Raw genomic sequence first — 19,464 nt, forward strand, 5'->3', positions numbered from 1 at the left:
ATATGCTTGGAAGATGAGGAAAGGGGTTGGGTTAGCTTGATACTTGAGCACAAACTGAAACTGCAAACCATGTGATGAGGAGAGGGAATTGGTGGGAAAATATAAACTGAAACTGCATTCAAACCGAGCTTTTAGCACATCATAAATACTGATCTATAATCTCTAGATCTAGATGTAAAATACCAATAACATAAGCCACCAGATGATACCATCTGGAAAGTTGTGGAGATATAAGGGATGTCTGACCTGCTCGCTAAGCCCCTGATTAAAATAAATAGCTATTTATCTTCAGAAAGGAGAAGGGACACTGTAACTGACTCGACTGGATGGACTGGTTGAACTTTGATCTCTGTCGGACTTCTTCCACTGACTGAACGAGTCGGAGATGCTGACTTACACTGACTGGGTTGTTCTTGATACATTTTTATTTTACCTTTTGGTTAATTCCAATGAAAAATGATAATTATAAGTGTTAAGACGTATTCCGTGTAAGACGATTTGAACCTTTTGACTTTCCATTATCATCCAGCAGGTCAAAGAACAACTGAAAATAACGAGTCACTCAGAAAAACGAATAAAAACGAATGATCGCGAACTGCACGTCACTCATTTCGACCTTTTTCAAAAGTAGGCGAGAGGACGCAGGTGAATACAAATCTAATTGATAAAAGGCTTATCTTTAAAAGTTCAGACCATCACAGTCCTATCTCAACCAAAGCTACAAGGAAAAAGTATGCATCCATGACAACGTGAGTACAGCAATCTTGTTATAATAGGCGATTGTATATGCTTCCTTAACGCTGTTTCTGATCGCATTTAGGCAATCAAGGTCAATTAGGCTACAAGCCAACTGTTGGTTAACAATTTATTTTAACTCCCGTGATTGAGGTGCAACAATTTCATAGATATCCTCTTTACATTAAGATACTTATATTCAAGGTCACCTGTTGATTATTATTCACACCGGAATGTTTGTGCATTTATTTATGTTAGCTATCATAGGGGAACAGAAGTACGTTCTAAACGGTTAATCGCCATGTTTTTTTTGCTAATATTATTATTAATTAACTTGGACAAACAATTTAGCACAGACACAAAGTCAAAATTGCCTATGACTTTTTGGTCATAGTTTAAGGATAGCAGTGTTAGGATTAAGGTTGTGTTTAAAATCACATTTTAAGAAGATAAATTGTAGAAATATGCGGAGTTTGTGGATGTGGTAACTAGTGACAACCTTTTGGAGTGTTGATTTCTTATGGCCTGTAATTTTTCTAATGGATAAATAACTCTTTTGGACATTATTTTTCACTGATCTCTGCCTGTCCATTGTGTTGATCCTGTCATTGCAACAATGTATCAAGTCATTAGCCTAGTGGTTAGAGCGTTGGACTAGTAACTGAAACGTTGCAAGATCAAATCCCTGAGCTGTCAAGGTACAAATCTGTCGTTCTGCCCCTGAACAAGGCCCACTGTTCCTAGGCCATCATTGAAAATAAGAATTTGTTCTTAACTGACTTGCCTAGTTAAATAAAGTAAAAAAAGAGAAATTATCATCACAGCAAATGTGATCACACACCATTGTCCCCAATCCCCTTTCAAACTTTCCCCCACCAGTTAATTTACCCTATGCTGTATTTTAAATTCCACAAGCAAGAGCACGGTTCCTTCTCGCCTAGAATAGGCTAACGGTAATTTAAAAAAAAATCTAAATAAGTGACCAACAATTTGTAGCAAAGTTTTTTTTCAGAGTCATGGATCTTTATAGAGGAATAGCTGAAAGGCCAGCAAAGAGGCAAGCGTGTTTAATTTATTTTTTAGTCTATCTATTATCCTGCACAATGTTATTTATGATATTTTTCAAGGTGTTTAAAACAGTAGGTATTGCACAGGACAACAGTGAAGTTAGGCTAAAGATGTAGGCTACCAATAGAAGCTCATTCATAGCCATAATTTTGTAGGCTAAATATAAGGCCTAATACTGCAGTGAATTTAGGCCTACCACTTGTGCTTTGCAAGACAGAACAAACCTCCAGAGTTTATGCACTCAACTAAAATGGTGTCAGCATTGAACTGCTTCACTCAAATGTATTAATAGTTAAACATCTAGGTGACGCATGTCTTTTCTATTTTAGGTTGTCAATTTTGCAGTAGGCCTATAGGCATGCTCTTTCTCCTTCAAAACTCTCCCTATCAATTTATTTTTTAGTCTATCTATTATCCTACACAATGTTATTTATGATATTTTTCAAGGTGTTTAAAACAGTAGGCTTCATAGCAGCGCCAGCTGATTTCACTAGAAGAAACAATCAGCTATAGGGATGACAGGTGCAATGTGCGCTTCGCAGGCACGCAGCCCCCCTCCACCTTCCCGTGCAGTAAAATTATACACCAATGCTGCTTTTTGTAGGCTAAATATAAGGCCTAATACTGCAGTGAATTTAGGCCTACCACTTGCGCTTTGCAAGACAGAACAAACCTCTGCTGGTTTCCAGAGTTTATGCACTCAACTAAAATGGTGTCAGCATTGAACTGCTTCACTCAAATGTATTAATAGTTAAACATCTAGGTGACGCGTGTCTTTTCTATTTTAGGTTGTCAATTTTGCAGTAGGCCTATAGGCATGCTCTTTCTCCTTCAAAACTCTCCCTATCAATTTATTTTTTAGTCTATCTATTATCCTACACAATGTTATTTATGATATTTTTCAAGGTGTTTAAAACAGTAGGCTACATAGCAGCGCCAGCTGATTTCACTAGAAGAAACAATCAGCTATAGGGATGACAGGTGCAATGTGCGCTTCGCAGGCACGCAGCCCCCCTCCACCTTCCCGTGCAGTAAAATTATACACCAATGCTGCTTTTCGACTGTAACACCAGTGTTATACCCTTATGTTACATTAGAGAAATTGTGTTCCAAAGGGTTATTTGGTCCCCGCCAATAATTGTAGCTCTAACTTTTGAATGGTAGCTATCAGCTATTATGACCCCATCGTTAGAAGGGACAGTGACACAACCACAATTGATAGCAATACAGATCTTATATTCTACACACACAATTCCTTCCTGATGATTTTCCCTGATGTTTATGTGAACTTTGCAAAACATTTTGAATGCATTCCAGACACTTTGGGATGCAAAACAAATGAAATGTTATCAAATTGTGACCCATCTTTCTTCAGGCAGCTTTGTTATGAACCCCCCCCCCCGAAAATATCACATTTACATAAGTATTCAGACCCTGTACTTTGTTGAAACACCTTTGGCAGGGACTACAGCCCCAAGTCGTCTTGGGTATGATACTACCAGCTTGGCACACCTGTATTTGGGGAGTTTCTCCTATTATTCTCTGCAGATCCTCTCAAGGTCTGTCAGGTTGGATGGCGAGTGTCACTGCAAAGATATTTTCAGGTCTCTCCAGAGATGTTAGATTGGATTCAAGTCCGGGCTCTGGCTGGGCCACTCAAGGACATTCAGAGACTTGTCTCAAAGCCACTCCTATGTTGTCTTGGCTGTGTGCTTAGGGTCTTTGCCCTGTTGGAAGGTGAACCTTCGCCACAGTTTGAGGTCCTGATCGCTCTGGAGCAGATTTTCATCAAGGATCTCTCTGTACCTTGCTCCGTTCATCTTTCCTTCTATCCTGACTAGTCTCGCTGTCCCTGCTGCTGAGAAACATCCCCACAGCATGATGCTGCCACCACCATGCTTCACCGTAGGGATGGTGCCAGGTTTCCTCCAGATGTGATGCTTGGGATTCAGGCCAAAGAGTTCAATCATGGTTTCATCTGACCTGAGAATCTTGTTTCTCATGGTCTGAGAGTACTTTAGGTGCCTTTTGGCAAACTCCAAGTGGGCTGTCGTGCTTTTTACTGAGGAGTGGCTTTGGTCTGGCATAAAGGCCTGATTGGTGGAGTGCTGCAGAGATGGTTGTCCTTCTGGAAGGTTCTCCCATCTCCACAGAGGAGCTCTGTTAGAGTGACCATCGGGTTCTTGGTCACCTCCCTGACCAATGCCTTCCTCCCCCAGATTGCTCAGTTTGGCTGGGTGGCCAGCTCTAGGAAGAGTTTTGGTAGTTCCAAACTTCTTCCATTTAAGAATGATGGAGGTCACTGTGTTCTTGGGGACCTTCAATGCTGTGTAATTTTTTGGTACCCTTTCCCAGATTTGTGCCTCTATACAATCCTTTCTTGGAGCTCTACGGACAATTCCCTTGACCTCATGACTTGTTTTTTGCTCTGACATGCACTGTCAACGATTATCGCAATGAACCACCAGAGGAGCACATAATAATGCTGGACCTGACAAAACCCTGAGATGACTTGTAAACAGTGTTGTGACTTGACTTTAACGTGAATATGAAGACTGTTATTTATCTAATTACCTAAATATGTAACTTTTTTACACTATTTAAATTAATCATGTAACAATTAACTAATTTGGATCTGGGGCACCACAAGAGTGGTTAGAGTTACCATTTCCCAAATTAAACTCTAAAGATCTTTACCTATCACATCTATAAACCGTCAACTTATTAATTTGAACCTCATATCATATCATCATTCTGAATAGTTGTAACCTCCTTGCATCTGCAAAAGGCCTGAGATTACTTATGATTCAGTACTACACAAATTGGTTTAATAATTTATTTCATAGGTAATTAAATGGTAACACAGGATAAACATACACACTTAATATGTTAAAAACAGGTCTGTAGAGGACTGACAACAATATGGCTGCGTGTTACAAAAGACATGGAGAGGGTGAGAGAGGGACAGAGACACTTAACGTTGGTACATTTAGAAACTACTCTCACTTAAAGTACTACTTTGCACACAGACTGCCGTCCGCTTGAAGTAAGCAATCATGAATGTAAACTCCGTAATAAAAGACACTTCCTCTCACTGTCACTTTTTTGCACTTTTTGCTAGTCCTGTCTGGTCCAGTGGGTTTGTGCCCATAGGCGATGTTTTGCCGTTGATGTCTGGTCAGGAACTGCCTTACAACCGGCCTACAAGCCCTCAGTCCAGCCTCTCTCAGCCTATTGCAGATAGTCTGAACACTGATTGTGCATTCCTGGTGTAACTTGGGCAGTTGTTGTTGCCATCCTGTACCTGTCCCGCAGGTTTGATGTTCGGATATACCAATCCTGTGCAGGTGTTGTTACACATGGTCTGCCACTGTGAGGATGATCAGCTGTCCGTCCTGTCTCCCTGTAGTGCTGTCTTAGGCATCTCACAGTACGGACATTGCAATTTATTGCCCTGACCATATCTGCAGTCCTCATGCCTCATTTCAGCATCCCTGAGGCATGTTACGCAGATGAGCAGGGACCCTGGGCATCTTTCTTTTGGTATTTTTCCAGAGTCAGTAGGAAGGCCTCTTTAGTGTCCTAAGTTTTCATAACTGTGACCTTAATTGCCTACCGTCTGTAAGCTGTTAGTGTCTTAACGACCATTCCGCAGGTGCATGTTCATTAATTCTTTATGGTTCATTGAACAAGCATGGGAAACAGTGTTAAAACCCTTTACAATGAAGATCTGTGAAGTTATTTGGATTTTTACAAATTATCTTTGAAAGACAGGGCCCTGAAAAAGTGATGTTTTTGCTGAGTTTATTTCTTTGAAATGCCTTGGTTCGCCGTGTATCTCTCTCAGAACCGGACCGCCTTGGAAAGGGGGTTGGGCTTTTTCGCGGCAGGCTTGTAAGGCTCGATAGTCCAAAAATGTTTCCAACAAGTCTTCTGTTCTTCTCTGTAGTTATCCAGTGATTTGTCGTGTAGTCCTGAACAGAACTACTAGAGTTGATTTTCCTTACATTCGCTCTGCAAGATGCCTCTTTGAAGATAGGCAGGCCAGCCGTGTCGATGGTTCCCAGTGGGCTGGTGTTAGTAGCGTAATACGATGGTTTGAGCAGAGTAGTAGAATGATCCCACTTAACTTTGCTTTTCTAGATACTTTACTTAGGACAGCTAATCAGCAGTACCAGTGATTGATCGGGAGGCGAGTTTATCGTCTCTACCTCGTGTTGAGTTAAGACTACTTTAAACGTAAAGGTGCAGCTCTATGTCTCTCTGGTCTGATATGTTAATTCTTAACCCATAATTTTATACAGTTTGTTCAAATGGGTGGTTCCGTCAGGCTGACATGCTTTACTAACATCACTCAGGGGTGTGACTTGTCACTGTGCAAAGTTTATGTAAAACAATTATCTCTTATGGCTCCTAAAATCATATCCCTCTCTTAACGAAATTACATTAGTGTTCTATAGATCGCCTCTGATCAAACCCCATGTTCTATGTTAGAAATATTGTTCCAGTATTCGCTTTAGAATGTTTTAGCTTCAGCGGGAAAAGGTTTGATGAAACATAAGGCATTCCATCTGGTTAGCATTGGCGAGGGAGAGCTGAGTGTTCTGTCTTTCATTTTACAACAGGGCGTGAGTTGTAAACCCACACCAGTTCCCTCCTCCACACCTCTGCGGGTCAGAGGGGGTCTGTTTGAAGTCATTCATTGCAAACCTGATCTGACCTATTTGGATCCTCACAGGTCTGTCATGACAACAGGAATAATATTTAAGCCTCAAAATGAGAAAAGGATTCAAATGAAACATGTAAGTAAAAAAAACTGTACTGCAATTGCACAACCATGTGTTAAATAAGGATCAAACCCTGTAACCCGGGGAAAACGTACTGTAGCTACTTTCCTAACCTAGAATCCTGAAGCTAGTTCGAAACTGTTACCACTGTATATACAGTACCAGTCAAAAGTTTGGACAAACTTAATCATTCAAGGGTTTTTCTTTTGTTTCTTATTTTCTACATTGTAGAACAATAGTAAAGACATCAAAACTATTACATAACATATATGGAATCATGTAGTAACCACAAGTGTTAAACAAATCAAAATATGTTTTATATTTTAATTTCTTCAAATAGCCACCCGTTTCCTTGATAATAGCTTTGCACAGTCTTGGCATTCTCTCAACAACCTTCACCTGGAATGCTTTTCCAACAGTCTTGAAGGAGTTCCCACATATGCTGAGCACTTGTTTGCTGCTTTTCCTTCACTCTGTGGTCCAACTCATCCCAATCCATCTCAATTGGGTTGAGGTCAGGTGATTGTGGAGGCCAGGTCATCTGATGAAGCACCATCACTCTCCTTCCTGGTCAAATGGCCTTTACACAGCCTGGAAGTGTGTTTGGTCATTGTCCTTGTTGAAAAACAAATGATAGTCCCACTAAGCGCAAACGAGATGGGATGGCTGGATGGATACCCTACAGAATGCTGTGGTAGCCATGCTGGTTAAGTGTGCCTTGAATTCTAAATAAATCACTGACAGTGTCACCAGAAAAGCACCTCCACACCTCCTCCTCCATGCTTCACGGTGGGAACCACACCTGCGGAGATCATCCACTCACCGACTCTGCGTCTCACACAGCAGTTGGAGCCAAAAGTCTCAAATTTGGACTCATCGAACCAAAGGACAGATTTCCACCAGTCTTTCGCTTGTGTTTCTTGGCCCAATCAATTCTCATCTTATTGGTGTCCTTTAGTAGTGGTTTCTTTGCAACAATTCAACCATGAAGGCCTGATTCACGCAGTCTCTTCTGAAAAGTTGATGTTGATGTCTCTGTTACTTGAACTCTGAAACATTTATTTGGGCTGCAATTTCTGAGGCTGGTAACTCTAATGACCTTATCCTCTGTAGCAGAGGTAACTCTGGGTCTTCCTTTCCTGTGGCGATCCTCATGGGGGGCCTGTTTCATCATAGCGCTTCATGGTTTTTGCAAAAATAAGTTCTTGACATTTTCCAGATTGACTGACTTTCATGTCTTAAGGTAATGATGGCCTGTTTCTCTTTGCATATTTTAGCTGTTCTTGCCATAAAATGGACTTCGTATTTTACCAAATAGGGCTATCTTCTGTATATCTCCCCTACCTTGTCACAACACAACTGATTGGCTCAAACACGTTGAGAAGGAAAGAAATTCCTCGAATGAACTTTTAACAAGGTACACCTGTTAATTGAAGTGCATTCCAGGCAACTACCTCATGAAGCTGGTTGAGAGAATGCCAAGAGTGTGCAAAGCTGTCATCAAGGAAAATGGTGGCTACTTTGAAGAATCTCAAATACAAAATATATTTTGATTTAACACTTTTTTTTGCTCACTGCCCGATTCCATATGTTTTGATGTCTTCTATTATTCTCCAATGTAGAAAATAGTAAAATAAAGAAAAACCCTGGAATGAATGTGTCCAAACCTTTGATTGGTACTGTATTTAAGTGGCAAGCCAACTAACCTTAGAATTTTTTTTTTTTTTAGGTTGAATTTTAATTGGTAAACATTTTCACACACGTTGTGCAGTCAATATTCATATTACATTTTTTTAGTTGATATTATATATATTTAAACCATTTTTGTCCCTTATTTAGCTAGGCAAGTCAGTTAAGAACAATTTCTTATTTGCAATGACGTCCGGGTTTGGTCGTTGTAGGCCAACTCTAAGCCAATTGTGAGCCACCCTATGGGACTCCCAAACTTGGCCGGTTGTGATGCAGCCAGGGTGTCTGTAGTGGCATCTCTAGTACTGAGATGCAGTGCCTTAGACCGATGCGCGACTCGAGAGCCCATATCAAATTTCGTATTGTATTGTATACCAACGGATCATTTCAGCTATTATTTCCATATATACAATAAACACAGGACATTTTTAATCAGCATGTTTTGCATTGGTGGATTTGCTGTATATGGTAATACACCAGTTCCAAACCTCTCTCCCAATAACAGCTAGTTTCCTTCCAATTAGGCCCTTCTGTTCTGGTGGATTGATCCACACTGTGGTTAACGCACCAATTTGGTGCCCTTCCCCTCCCCACTCAGACAGTCCTAGCAACATTCTTGTTGAAAAATATATTTTTGCACAAACAAATGTTTCTAGTAGAGCACTTTAATATAAAACTATTACAATACGGTATTTAGTCCTTACGTAGAAGTTATTTGAAATTGAGAAGTCGCAGGATTTAAAAAAAAAAATACCTGCCAAAATTGTTCCCCCCAATGTTCAAAAACCAACTACGCCCCTGATTTCAACCACATAAAATATGCATCCAAGACAAACTATTGTCTTATCAGAAACGTGTTACATCATTTTCTCATTTTCTTTTTGTTACCTTTAAACCAATTAAGCTGATGACATTTTGCACTTTCTACTGTTTTGAAGTCTTTTTTTTTTTCTCCCAGTTCCCTGAATGTACTCGCTCCGTGAGAGAACCTCAATTAAAATTGACCACTTTACCGGTGTCAACTAGATTACTGATTTCATTCAATAGATTTATGCAAAGGCTAAATTGTCAAAGGGGGGTGGGGGGGACATGTCCCTCTGTCAAGTTCTGACCGTAGTCCTTTTATGTCTTTGTTTTAGTATGGTCAGGGTGTGAGTTGGGTGGGTGGTCTATGTTCCGTTTTCTATGTTTGGCCTGGTATGGTTCTCAATCAGAGGCAGGTGTCGTTAGTTGTCTCTGATTGAGAATCATACTTAGGTAGCCTTTTCCCACTTGTGTTTTGTGGGTGTTTATTTTCTGTTCTGTGTTTGTATTTCACTGTTCAGGACTGTTTTTGTTTAGTTCTTGTGTTTTGTTGTTTTTGTTCGAGTATTCGTTTTCATTAAAAGAGAATATGAATACTTGCCACGCTGCACCTTGGTCCTCCTCTCTATCGCCCAACGACGAGCGTTACAGAAACACCCACCACCAAAGGACCAAGCAGCGAGGTAACTGGCAGCGGCCGAAATCTCAGGACTCCTGGACATGGGAGGAGATTTTGAACGGAGAAGGACCCTGGACTCAGGCTGGAGAATATCGCCACCCCAAAGCAGAGCTGGAGGCAGCGAGAGCTGAGCGGCGGTGGTATGAGGAGGCAGCACGGCAGCGCAGCTGGGACGAGAGGCAGCCTCAAATGTATTGGGGGGTGGCACACGGGGAGTGTGGCTAAGTCAGGTAGGAGACCTGAGCCAACTCCACGTGCTTACAATGGAAAGAGAAGGACCGGGCAGGCACTGTGTTATGCCGTGAGGCGCACAATGTCCCCGGTGCGCAGGCATGGCCCGGTGCGGTACATAGCAGCGCCTCGTATCGGCGGGCTAGAGTGGGCATCGAGCCAGGTGCCATGAAGCTGGCTCGGACCGGGGTACATGGCACCAGTCCTACGCAGGGTGTCCCCGGTTCGCCAGCACAACCCAGTGCGGGCTATTCCACCTCGCCACACTGGCCTGGCTACGGGGAGCAATTCAGCCAGGTAGGGTTGGGCAGGCTCGGGGCTCGAGACCTGCAGTGCGCCTCCACGGTCCGGTCTATCCGGTGCCGCCTCCATGCAGCAGCCCTCCGGTGGCAGGCCCCCGCACCAGGCTGTCTCTCCGTGTCCTCCCTACAGATGCTCCCGCCTGCCCAGTGCTGCCGGAGTCTTCCTCATGCCCAGTGCTGCCGGAGTCTTCCTCATGCCCAGTGCTGCCGGAGTCTTCCTCATGCCCAGTGCTGCCGGAGTCTTCCTCATGCCCAGTGCTGCCGGAGTCTTCCTCATGCCCAGTGCTGCCGGAGTCTTCCTCATGCCCTGAGCTGCCAGAGCCTCCCGTCTGCCCTGAGCTGCCGGAGCCTCCCGTCCAGTGGCTTGGGTCCCCAGTCCGAGGTTGGCGGCGAGGGTCGGCGCTCTTAAGAGGCCACGGAGGCGGATAAAGAGGCGGAGAAAGACTATGGTGGGGTCCACGTCCCGCGCCAGAGCCGCCACCGCGGACAGACACCCATCCAGACCCTCCCCTATAGGTTCAGGTTTTGCGGACGGAGTCAGCACCTTTGGAGGGAGTACTGTCACGTTCTGGCCTTAGTTCTTTTGTAATGTCTTTGTTTTAGTATGGTCAGGGTGTGAGTTGGGTGGATGGTCTATGTTCCGTTTTCTATGTTGTGTTTGCGTTTGTCCTGTTATGGTTCTCAGAGGCAGCTGTCGTTAGTTGCCTCTGATTGAGAATCATACTTAGGTAGCCTTTTCCCACTTGTGTTTCGTGGGTGTTTTCTGTTCTGTGTTTGTATTTCACCGTTCAGGACTGTTTTCGTTTCGTTCTCGTGTTTTGTTGTTTTTGTTCGAGTATTCGTTTTCATTAAAAGAGAATATGAATACTTGCCACGCTGCACCTTGGTCCTCCTCTCTTTCTCCCAACAACGAGCGTTACACCCTCTCTGACCCCTAATATTCAGAATGGGTTGATTCGTTCCCCACAATTTATTTTATATAAATAAACAATTTTGGCCCCCAGATGGCAAAATGTGTAGAATTGCAGGAAATTAGCTTTAAAACATATTTTTTTAATTTTTTTATCTCAGCCTGACAAAATGTGTAGGATAGCGATATAAAACTGGACTTTTTTGTCTCTTCCCTATCCCCCTGTCAAAATGTGTTGAGATGCAGGATGTTTTTTTTTAGTGGGGTACCCCCCCCGGAAGTAGGTACCCTGGGTCCCCAAATGCGTTAGCCCGGCCCTGTTCGGACGCACTGCGTGTCCTCTGCTCAGCTCCACTGTCTATAGACAGTCGCACAATCTATTTGCTGCCCTCCCCCACTCATTTGTTTGGGGTGCCCCTGCTATTCTCATTGGGCCAGAGCACTGTCAATCTGGTTCAGGTTGAAGAGTAAAAGATGGTGCATTTTTTCTGATTTTCCTTTGACTGGAAGTCGGGATCAACATTCAACGTGTAGTAAAAGTGTAATAAAAATAATTTAGTAGGAGCTTATATTTGTCCTATTTCTCACATGTGTATTATATGTGTGAATTGGAAATGTGTTTTTTGCATATCCCAACTCTCACTGAGGCACCCTCAGAGTAGGGTCACAACCAGGGTCAGCCATTATCAACAGCGACCTTGGAGCAATTAGGGGTAAGTGCCTTTCTCAAGGGCACAGCAACAGGTTTTTTTTGACCTCTTCTGCTCTGGGATTTGAACTTTCGGTACATATACCACATACCCCTCAAAATATCCTTTGGGGATAATAAGCCATGTCAAACTGTGGAGAATTGCAGGAAATGCATTTTTTAAATGTCCCAAAAAAGTATGGAGGAGTACCATTATAGCTACTGACTGTGTGCAAGACAACAGAGTGGAAAATCAGGTCATGATTTAAGATGGCTAATGTTATTGTCAAGGTGAGTCTAGCTCAGAAACCAGCTATTCTAGCTAGCTAGGTCTACACTTTTTGAAATATGTTCCATTGGTTATGGTGCTCTGTCTGTCTGTCTAACCAACAGTAGTCTGACGTCTAGGCCTAATGTCCTAAAAAACGTTTCAGCATTGGCCTACACAATGATTTCCATAGGCCTATGCAATTACTGCAAATGGCAGATGAACGCTTCCCATGCTCCTCATATCAAAGCCATAGGCCTACAAATACTTTGGTTGAACGTTGATTAATAATAAGGTACTGCCTCCTCTCCATGATATGGAGCCCCCCATCTATAGGCACAAGCCAGTTAGAGCCAAATATTTCTGTCCAGTCAATGACGCAGCAGTTCATGTCGTTACCATAGCACATTTAATGAAGGCTATTGCTTATCATTATAGCACAGAGTTTCTAAACCGAGAGGTGCAACATCGCAAGACTTCCTGGAATGTTTGCGAAACGGACCAAGCAGACCAGGCTGGGGTTTGAGAAGTCAATGAGAAAAGTGAAACATTCTTAATTAGTTGTTAATTTGCTCAAAATCGAAAAGCACAACCTAGTTTCGAGCCAGGTCTTTAAAAAAAAATATATATATATTTTTGGACCCCCTTTTCATTATGTCCAATTGGTAGTTAGTCTTGTCCCATCGCTGCCACTACCGTACAGACTCGAGAGGTAAAGGTGCTCTGAAGGTGAAGGTGCTCCATGCTTGCTCTGAAACATGACCCTGCCAAGCAACACTGCTTCTTGACATACTGCTCGCTTAACCCGGAGACAGCCGCACCAATGTGTCGGAGGAAACGCATTCCAACTGGTGACCGTGTCAGCGGTCACCAGTTGCGCCACTCTGGAGGCCCTCGAGCCAATATATTAAGGAGTTGAACATGCTATTACTCCAACCTCATGAAAGTGACAAACTAAAACATTTAAATCTTTCGTCAAAAACAATTTTGTATCGAAGGAGTGCCTTTGATTTGATGGCCTGCACATGCACAGTTCAGCGCGAGACGACCGTTAGACCCGATGACGTTTCTGTGCGTGAGCTTAGCTAGCCAACATTGCCATGACATTGCCTACAAGTGTGATCGGGAATTTCTATTGACGAAGCGGTTTCTTCTATCTTCATACTCTACTGTCTTTGATTATACATTTGAATTTAACTATGCAATTTATTATTTGATGAACAATCTAACGTATTATTGTCTCCATGTTTCTTTGTAGATTCCATACTCAACGCCATCCTCACTTCATGTCATCTAGCCTACCGGTTTAGGTCATCTTTGAACTGTGCTGGTCACACAATTGTGCAATTGGCCACAACCTTAAGTCTACAAGCAACTATCTTCGCTGAATGTATCATCCTCACTTGAAAAGTCTATATAAAGAAGCCTAAACTGCATTTCTATCTCTCTCCACTCCTAACCAGAGTGTATAATGTCTAAAGTGTGTTTACAGATTCTTCCCAATGCCAAGTGCTTATTCGATGAGCCAGTGCAGTTGAAAGTTGACAGGCTGAAACCAAGACAGCAGGTGGATCTGAGGGCAGAAGTAACAGATGACAAAGGCATTGTATTCAGGTCCTCAGCTACCTATGAGGCCAACTGCAGTGGAACGATTGATCTAACAACTGCGTCATCACTAGGTGGCAGTTACACTGGAGTAGAACCTATGGGGCTTTTGTGGTCTCTGAAACCAAACAACTTATACACTAAGTTTGTTAAGAAGGTTGTATCAGTGCCTTGCCTTGTCAACTTCAGTGTACATTCCAAGGATAGTCCAGGAATACTGGCTGAAGTAATCAATGAAAGAAGTCTGCTTGCAGAGGGAGTAAGAAGAATTCCTGTCAAAGAGGGGAAGCTTCGTGGCGTTCTATTTGTACCTCCTGGTTGGTGTTATGTTTACCCTTTGGTCTACTATGTAAACTCAGCAAAAAAAAGAAATGTCCTCAATGTCAACTGCGTTTTTATTTTCAGCAAACTTAACATGTTTAAATATTCATATGAACATATTTGTATGAACAACAAGATTCAACAACTGAGACATGAACTGACTAACATAAATAGAATAATGTGTTCCTGAACAAAGGGGGGGTCAAAATAAAAAGTATCTGGTGTGGCCACTAGCTGCATTAAGTACTGCAGTGCATCTCCTCCTCATGGACTGCACCAGATTTGCCAGTTCTGTGAGATGTTACCCCACTCTTCCACCAAGGCACCTGAAAGTTCCCAGATATTTCTGGGGTGGGGGGCTCAATGGATTGCGATCCGGGCTCTTCGCTGGCCATGGCAGAACACTGACATTCCTGTCTCGTAGGAAATCCCGCACAGAACGAGCAGTATGGCTGGTGGCGTTGTCATGCTGGAGGGTCATGTCAGGATGAGCCTGCAGGAAGGGTACCACATGAGGGAGGAGGATGTCTTCCCTGTAACACACAGTGTTGATATTGCCTGCAATGATAACAAGCTCAGTCCGATGATGCTGTGACATACCGCCCCAGACCATGATGAACCCTCCACCTCCAATTCGATCCTGCTCCAGAGTGCAGGCCTCGGTGTAACGTTCATTCCTTCGACGAGAAACGCATATCCGACTATCACCCCTGGTGAGATAAAACCGCGACTCGCCAGTGAAGAGCACTTTTTGCCAGTCCTATCTGGTCCAGCGACGGTGGGTTTGTGCCCATAGCCGATGTTGTTGCCGGTGATGTCTGGGTGAGGACCTGCCTTACAACCGGCCTGCAAGCCCTCAGTCCAGCCTCTCAGCCTATTGCGGACAGTCTGAGCACTGATGGAGGGATTGTGCGTTCCTGGTGTAACTTGGGCAGTTGTTGTTGCCATCCTGTACCTGTCCCGTACGTGTGATGTTCGGATGCACCGATCCTGTGCAGGTGTTGTTACAAGTGGTCTGCCACTGAGGACGATCAGCTGTCCGTCCTGTCTCCCTGTAGTGCTGTCTTAGGCATCTCACAGTACGAACATTGCAATTTATTGCCCTGGCCACATCTGCAGTCCTCATGCCTCCTTTCAGCATCCCTGAGGCATGTTCACGCAGATGAGCAGGGACCCTGGGCATCTTTCTTTTGGTGTTTTTCAGTAGAAAGCCCTCTTTAGTGTCCTAAGTTTCCTTAAATTACTGTGACCTTAATTGCCTACATTCTGCTAAGCTATTAGTGTCTTAATGACCGCTCCACAAGTGCATGTTCATTAATTGTTTATGGTTCATTGAACAAGCATGGGAAACAGTGTTTAAACACGTTACAATGAAGATCTGTGAAGTTAATTCGTAAAAATCTAAATAACTTTGAATGCACAGAGTCCTAAAAAAGGGAAGTTTCTTTTTTTGCTGAGGTTATTAGAAGTTGGTATTTACCATCAACGTGATGTGTGCTGGTTTTCAATGTTTTAAAGTGTATATTTCCTCCTTTACAGAAATAGGTCCACACCCAGCTGTTTTAGACCTATACACATATGGAAGAGGTCTATCTGAAGCTAGAGCTTCTCTTCTTGCCAACAGAGGTTTTGTGGTCTTTACCGTGTCATTATATGGGGCTGATGACAATCCTAAAAACGTGACCAAGATCCACCTGGAGTATTTTGAGGAGGCGATTCAGTTCTTGAAAAATCAGCCGCAGGTCAGCATTAAATAATCCTCTGGTTTGATTTGATTTTGTCATTAACTTGTTGATATTACTTTACAGCACGAATTAAAGGGGTAAGAACATGGTAATAATGTGAAAATGAGTTATAATTGCTTACAGCTTATTCATTGATTTGTAATTACTTCAATATTACTTCAAATCACTCGTCTTTCATGGAAATAGTACTACCTGAATGTCTTATGGTCGGTGCTTTATTTGCTGTCCCTTTATCTTTTAAGGTTTGCGGCTCTGGATTAGGTTTGTTGTCACTGTCCAAAAGTGGTGATCTAGCACTGTCCATTGCCACTTTTCTGCCAGGCATTGCTGCTACCGTATGGATCAATGGTTGCAATGCCAATGCCATGATTCCTCTTCACTACAAAGGCACAGTCATACCTCCCCTAATGCTTGATACCAAAAGAGTCTTTGCTACCAAGTCCGGGGCCTTAAATGTGAAATATGTTATTAATGACCCCATGGCAGAGGAGAATCAGGCAACGCTCATCCCAATTGAGAGAGCCAATGGAAGGTTTCTCTTTGTTGCTGCAGAGGATGACCAAAACTGGGACAGTTGTTATTTTGCAAATCAGGCAATGCATCAACTAAAGCATCATGGGAAGGATAATTACGAGTCAGTATTTTACCCTGGAGCAGGACACTACTTAGAGACACCCTACATGCCCTTCTGCCCGGCCAGTATTCATGGTGTTATTGGAAAGCCTGTTGTGTGGGGAGGTGTGCCCAGGTCCCACGCAGCAGCAGAGGTCGACCTTTGGAGGAGGATTCAGGAGTTCTTTAGAACTAACCTGGCAAATGATAGCAACTTGAGTAAAGCCAAGTTATAAAATGTTGAAATGCAAACTGGATAAATATGTGGTGCTTATTGTTTTGCTATGTAGTAGAGCTTAACTCATAATGCACATATTTTACATGAGCTTAACTCACAAGTTCAAAATGCCTTGATAATCCATGCCTGACACATTGCTCCCCCCCCCCCAAAAAAAAACACCTACTACAATGAAACCCATAGAAACAAGTTATCCAGACTATATTTAAACTGTTTAATTGCAAGATTAAGAGAAACACATCATTTTATTTATGTGTATTGTTATGATGGTTTGTGCCTCTTTTCAGAGTGGATTGGCTGTAAAACAACAGACATTCATGTATTTAGATGCCAAACCTTGGTTTCTTGCTACTATTGTTCACTTTTCATTAATGTATTACATTAATTAAAGTTACCACTAGCAAGTGCACATGTATTAAATGCCTGTTTGGCCCCCTGTACCAGAGGCAGCAAAGCAACCCCACAGAATTATCAAACCTCCCCCTGTGTTTGATTGAAGGAAGGGTGTTCTTTTCTTTGAATTCTTAAGTTGGTCTTTGGTAAACATAGGAAGACCCCACCTCTGATAGAGACACACAAAACCCTGATTGAACTTAGCAAAAAAACACCCTATCAAGCCTGAATCCCGGGGGAAATGTTCTTTGCACTGATGAAACCAAATTAGAACTCTTTGGCAATACAAATCAGTGCTAGGTTTCCTGACGACCAATTGAAGCATTCAAAGGGGTTGCTTTGCTGCCTCTGGTATTGGGGGCCTTGAACGTGTGCAAGGCGTCATGGAATCAGAAGAGTAGCAAGGTATTTTGGAGTCCAATGTTAAACCCAGTGTACAAAAACTGGGTCTCCTTCGAAGGTTGTGGGTCTTCCAGCAGGGCAGGGAATGGTTCAAGAAAAAAAAAACACTGAACTGTTCTGGAGTGGCTAGCATTGATCCCATGTGGCTCAGTTGGTAGATCACGGTGCTTACAACACCAGGGTTATGGGTTTGAGTTATTTAGCTAGTCAAGTCGGTTAAAAACAAATTCTAATTTACGGCCTACTTTGGCAATGCTGGGCCAATTGTGCGCCACCCAGTCACAGCCAGATGTGATACAGCCTGAATTTGAGCCAGGTACTATAGTGACGCCTCTTGCACTGAGATGCAGTGCCTTAGACCGCTGCGCTACTCGGGGAGCCCGAGTGAATTGGAGTGGCCAACATTGATTCCATGTCTGAATCCCATTAAAAACCTATGGCGAAATCTGAAAAGTGCAGTTGGTCGAAGGCACCCATTAAACATTTCAGAATTGGAGCAGTCTGCAGCTGAAAAGTTTGTTAAACTTCCAGTGCAGCAAGCTCATACTTCAAGAAACATTTGTGGGCAGTTATTTTGACCAAAGGCTGTGTAACCAAGTATTAGCTCTTTGATGGGAATAATTTTGTCCATTGGGTCCATGCCATTTTCTTTTTCTTTTCTAAATTTTATACTAAAATTTCAAAAAAAAAAAGTGTTTCTACAATGCTGAAAATCCAATAAAATGGTGTGGAGGCCAACATAAATATATATATATATATATATATATATATATATATATATATATATATAAGAAAAGTCCAAGGATGTCAATATATTTCACCGGAATGTAATTTGAGAAAGTTATTCAAAGTTGGGATATGTTTTACATATTGGCTTTATATATCCCCTGTCATATTCCAAAGAAGCATACTGTTTTTTTTTTTTTTTCTTAAGTGAAACAAATGTATAAATGTCTGCATGGACTGGCTCTGAATACACTGCGATCTGGTAACATTTTCAATATAAAGGTAGATGAGGGTAACTGTTGAGTCCATCTATGGAACTCACTTCATAATTCATTTCAATTATTGCAAGATTGTAATGAACTTAACATTGGTCAATCCTATTATTCTGACTTATTTTCTATTCCTATGGTATTCCTAAAAGTCAATGTATTGTAAACTGTCCTGGGTTGTCCATAGTAGGCGACATGAATGGCTGACCTGGCCATCAGGCTGTATTAAAAACATTGGCAGCACTTTACATAACAACTCAAAATAAAGTGATATTAAGATGGTAACGTTTCTAGTTACCAAACACAATTTGCTCAGATACCCCTTCATTTCAGTAAAATTATTGTTACAGGACAGTTACAACACATACTTTGTGCCATAGTGTAGACAAGAACTTTGATACATAAATGCAATATCTTCTCTAGTAAACTTGTTCTTACACAGGTAGCCTCTAGAGGGCAGCAATGGACAGTTCAATGCACAGTAGGCTTTAAATGATAGGAAGAAGATACTGTGTTATTATCTGTGATATTTTGAATGGCAAGTGGCAACAATGGGTAAATCTCGTCCTATAGATGTATAAGGAATGTGTTACCCTTCATTAAACAGTAAATAAATGAGTCACTGTGAACGTTTGTGTTTCTCTGTCATGTTTCTGTCTTCAACTATCAATCTAACGGACCACATGCACCACTGAATACTAACGGACCACATGCACCAATAGGGTTCAACCTGCACCGACATCAAGCGCCATATTAAAGGTAATACAATGTTTGATCTTCATGATTGAAAAAGCAGGATATCCCTAATCTAGAACAAAGATGAGGGTAATTCCAAGCACAGTGTTTTATTGAGCACTGCAGTTCGCTGGTCATTTTTCAATCACCTGCCACAATAAACGGGTTGGCTGACAACGTCACGAAAATGATGCACGCGCATCGATGTGGAAGGAAGGCGTGTGGTGTTTTGATTTTGAAGGTTGTTATGAGTCTGA

At 42.4% G+C, this 19,464-nt stretch overlaps 1 protein-coding gene across 1 annotated transcript; it reads left to right on the plus strand.

Annotated features, from left to right (window-relative positions):
- The first annotated feature begins 621 nt into the window (after nt 1–621).
- LOC110496001 (acyl-coenzyme A thioesterase 1-like) lies at nt 622–17,392 on the plus strand. Its single transcript, XM_021571605.2, has 4 exons — nt 622–749; nt 13,420–14,083; nt 15,627–15,829; nt 16,075–17,392. The coding sequence occupies exons 2-4, from the start codon at nt 13,633–13,635 to the stop codon at nt 16,678–16,680; spliced, it is 1,260 nt and encodes a 419-aa protein (XP_021427280.2). The 5' UTR covers nt 622–749; nt 13,420–13,632; the 3' UTR covers nt 16,681–17,392.
- Nucleotides 17,393–19,464: the final 2,072 nt, after the last annotated feature.

The sequence above is a fragment of the Oncorhynchus mykiss genome, chromosome 18, assembly GCF_013265735.2.
Source record: "Oncorhynchus mykiss isolate Arlee chromosome 18, USDA_OmykA_1.1, whole genome shotgun sequence".
Taxonomy (NCBI): Eukaryota; Metazoa; Chordata; class Actinopteri; order Salmoniformes; family Salmonidae; genus Oncorhynchus; species Oncorhynchus mykiss.

Coding starts and splice junctions, on each gene's coding strand:
- LOC110496001 (XM_021571605.2), top strand. CDS start 13,633: ATGTCTAAAGTGTGTTTACAGATTCTTCCCAATGCCAAGTGCTTATTC. Junction 14,084..15,626: donor CGTTCTATTTGTACCTCCTG/GTTGGTGTTATG, acceptor CCTCCTTTACAG/AAATAGGTCCACACCCAGCT. Junction 15,830..16,074: donor TCTTGAAAAATCAGCCGCAG/GTCAGCATTAAA, acceptor TTATCTTTTAAG/GTTTGCGGCTCTGGATTAGG.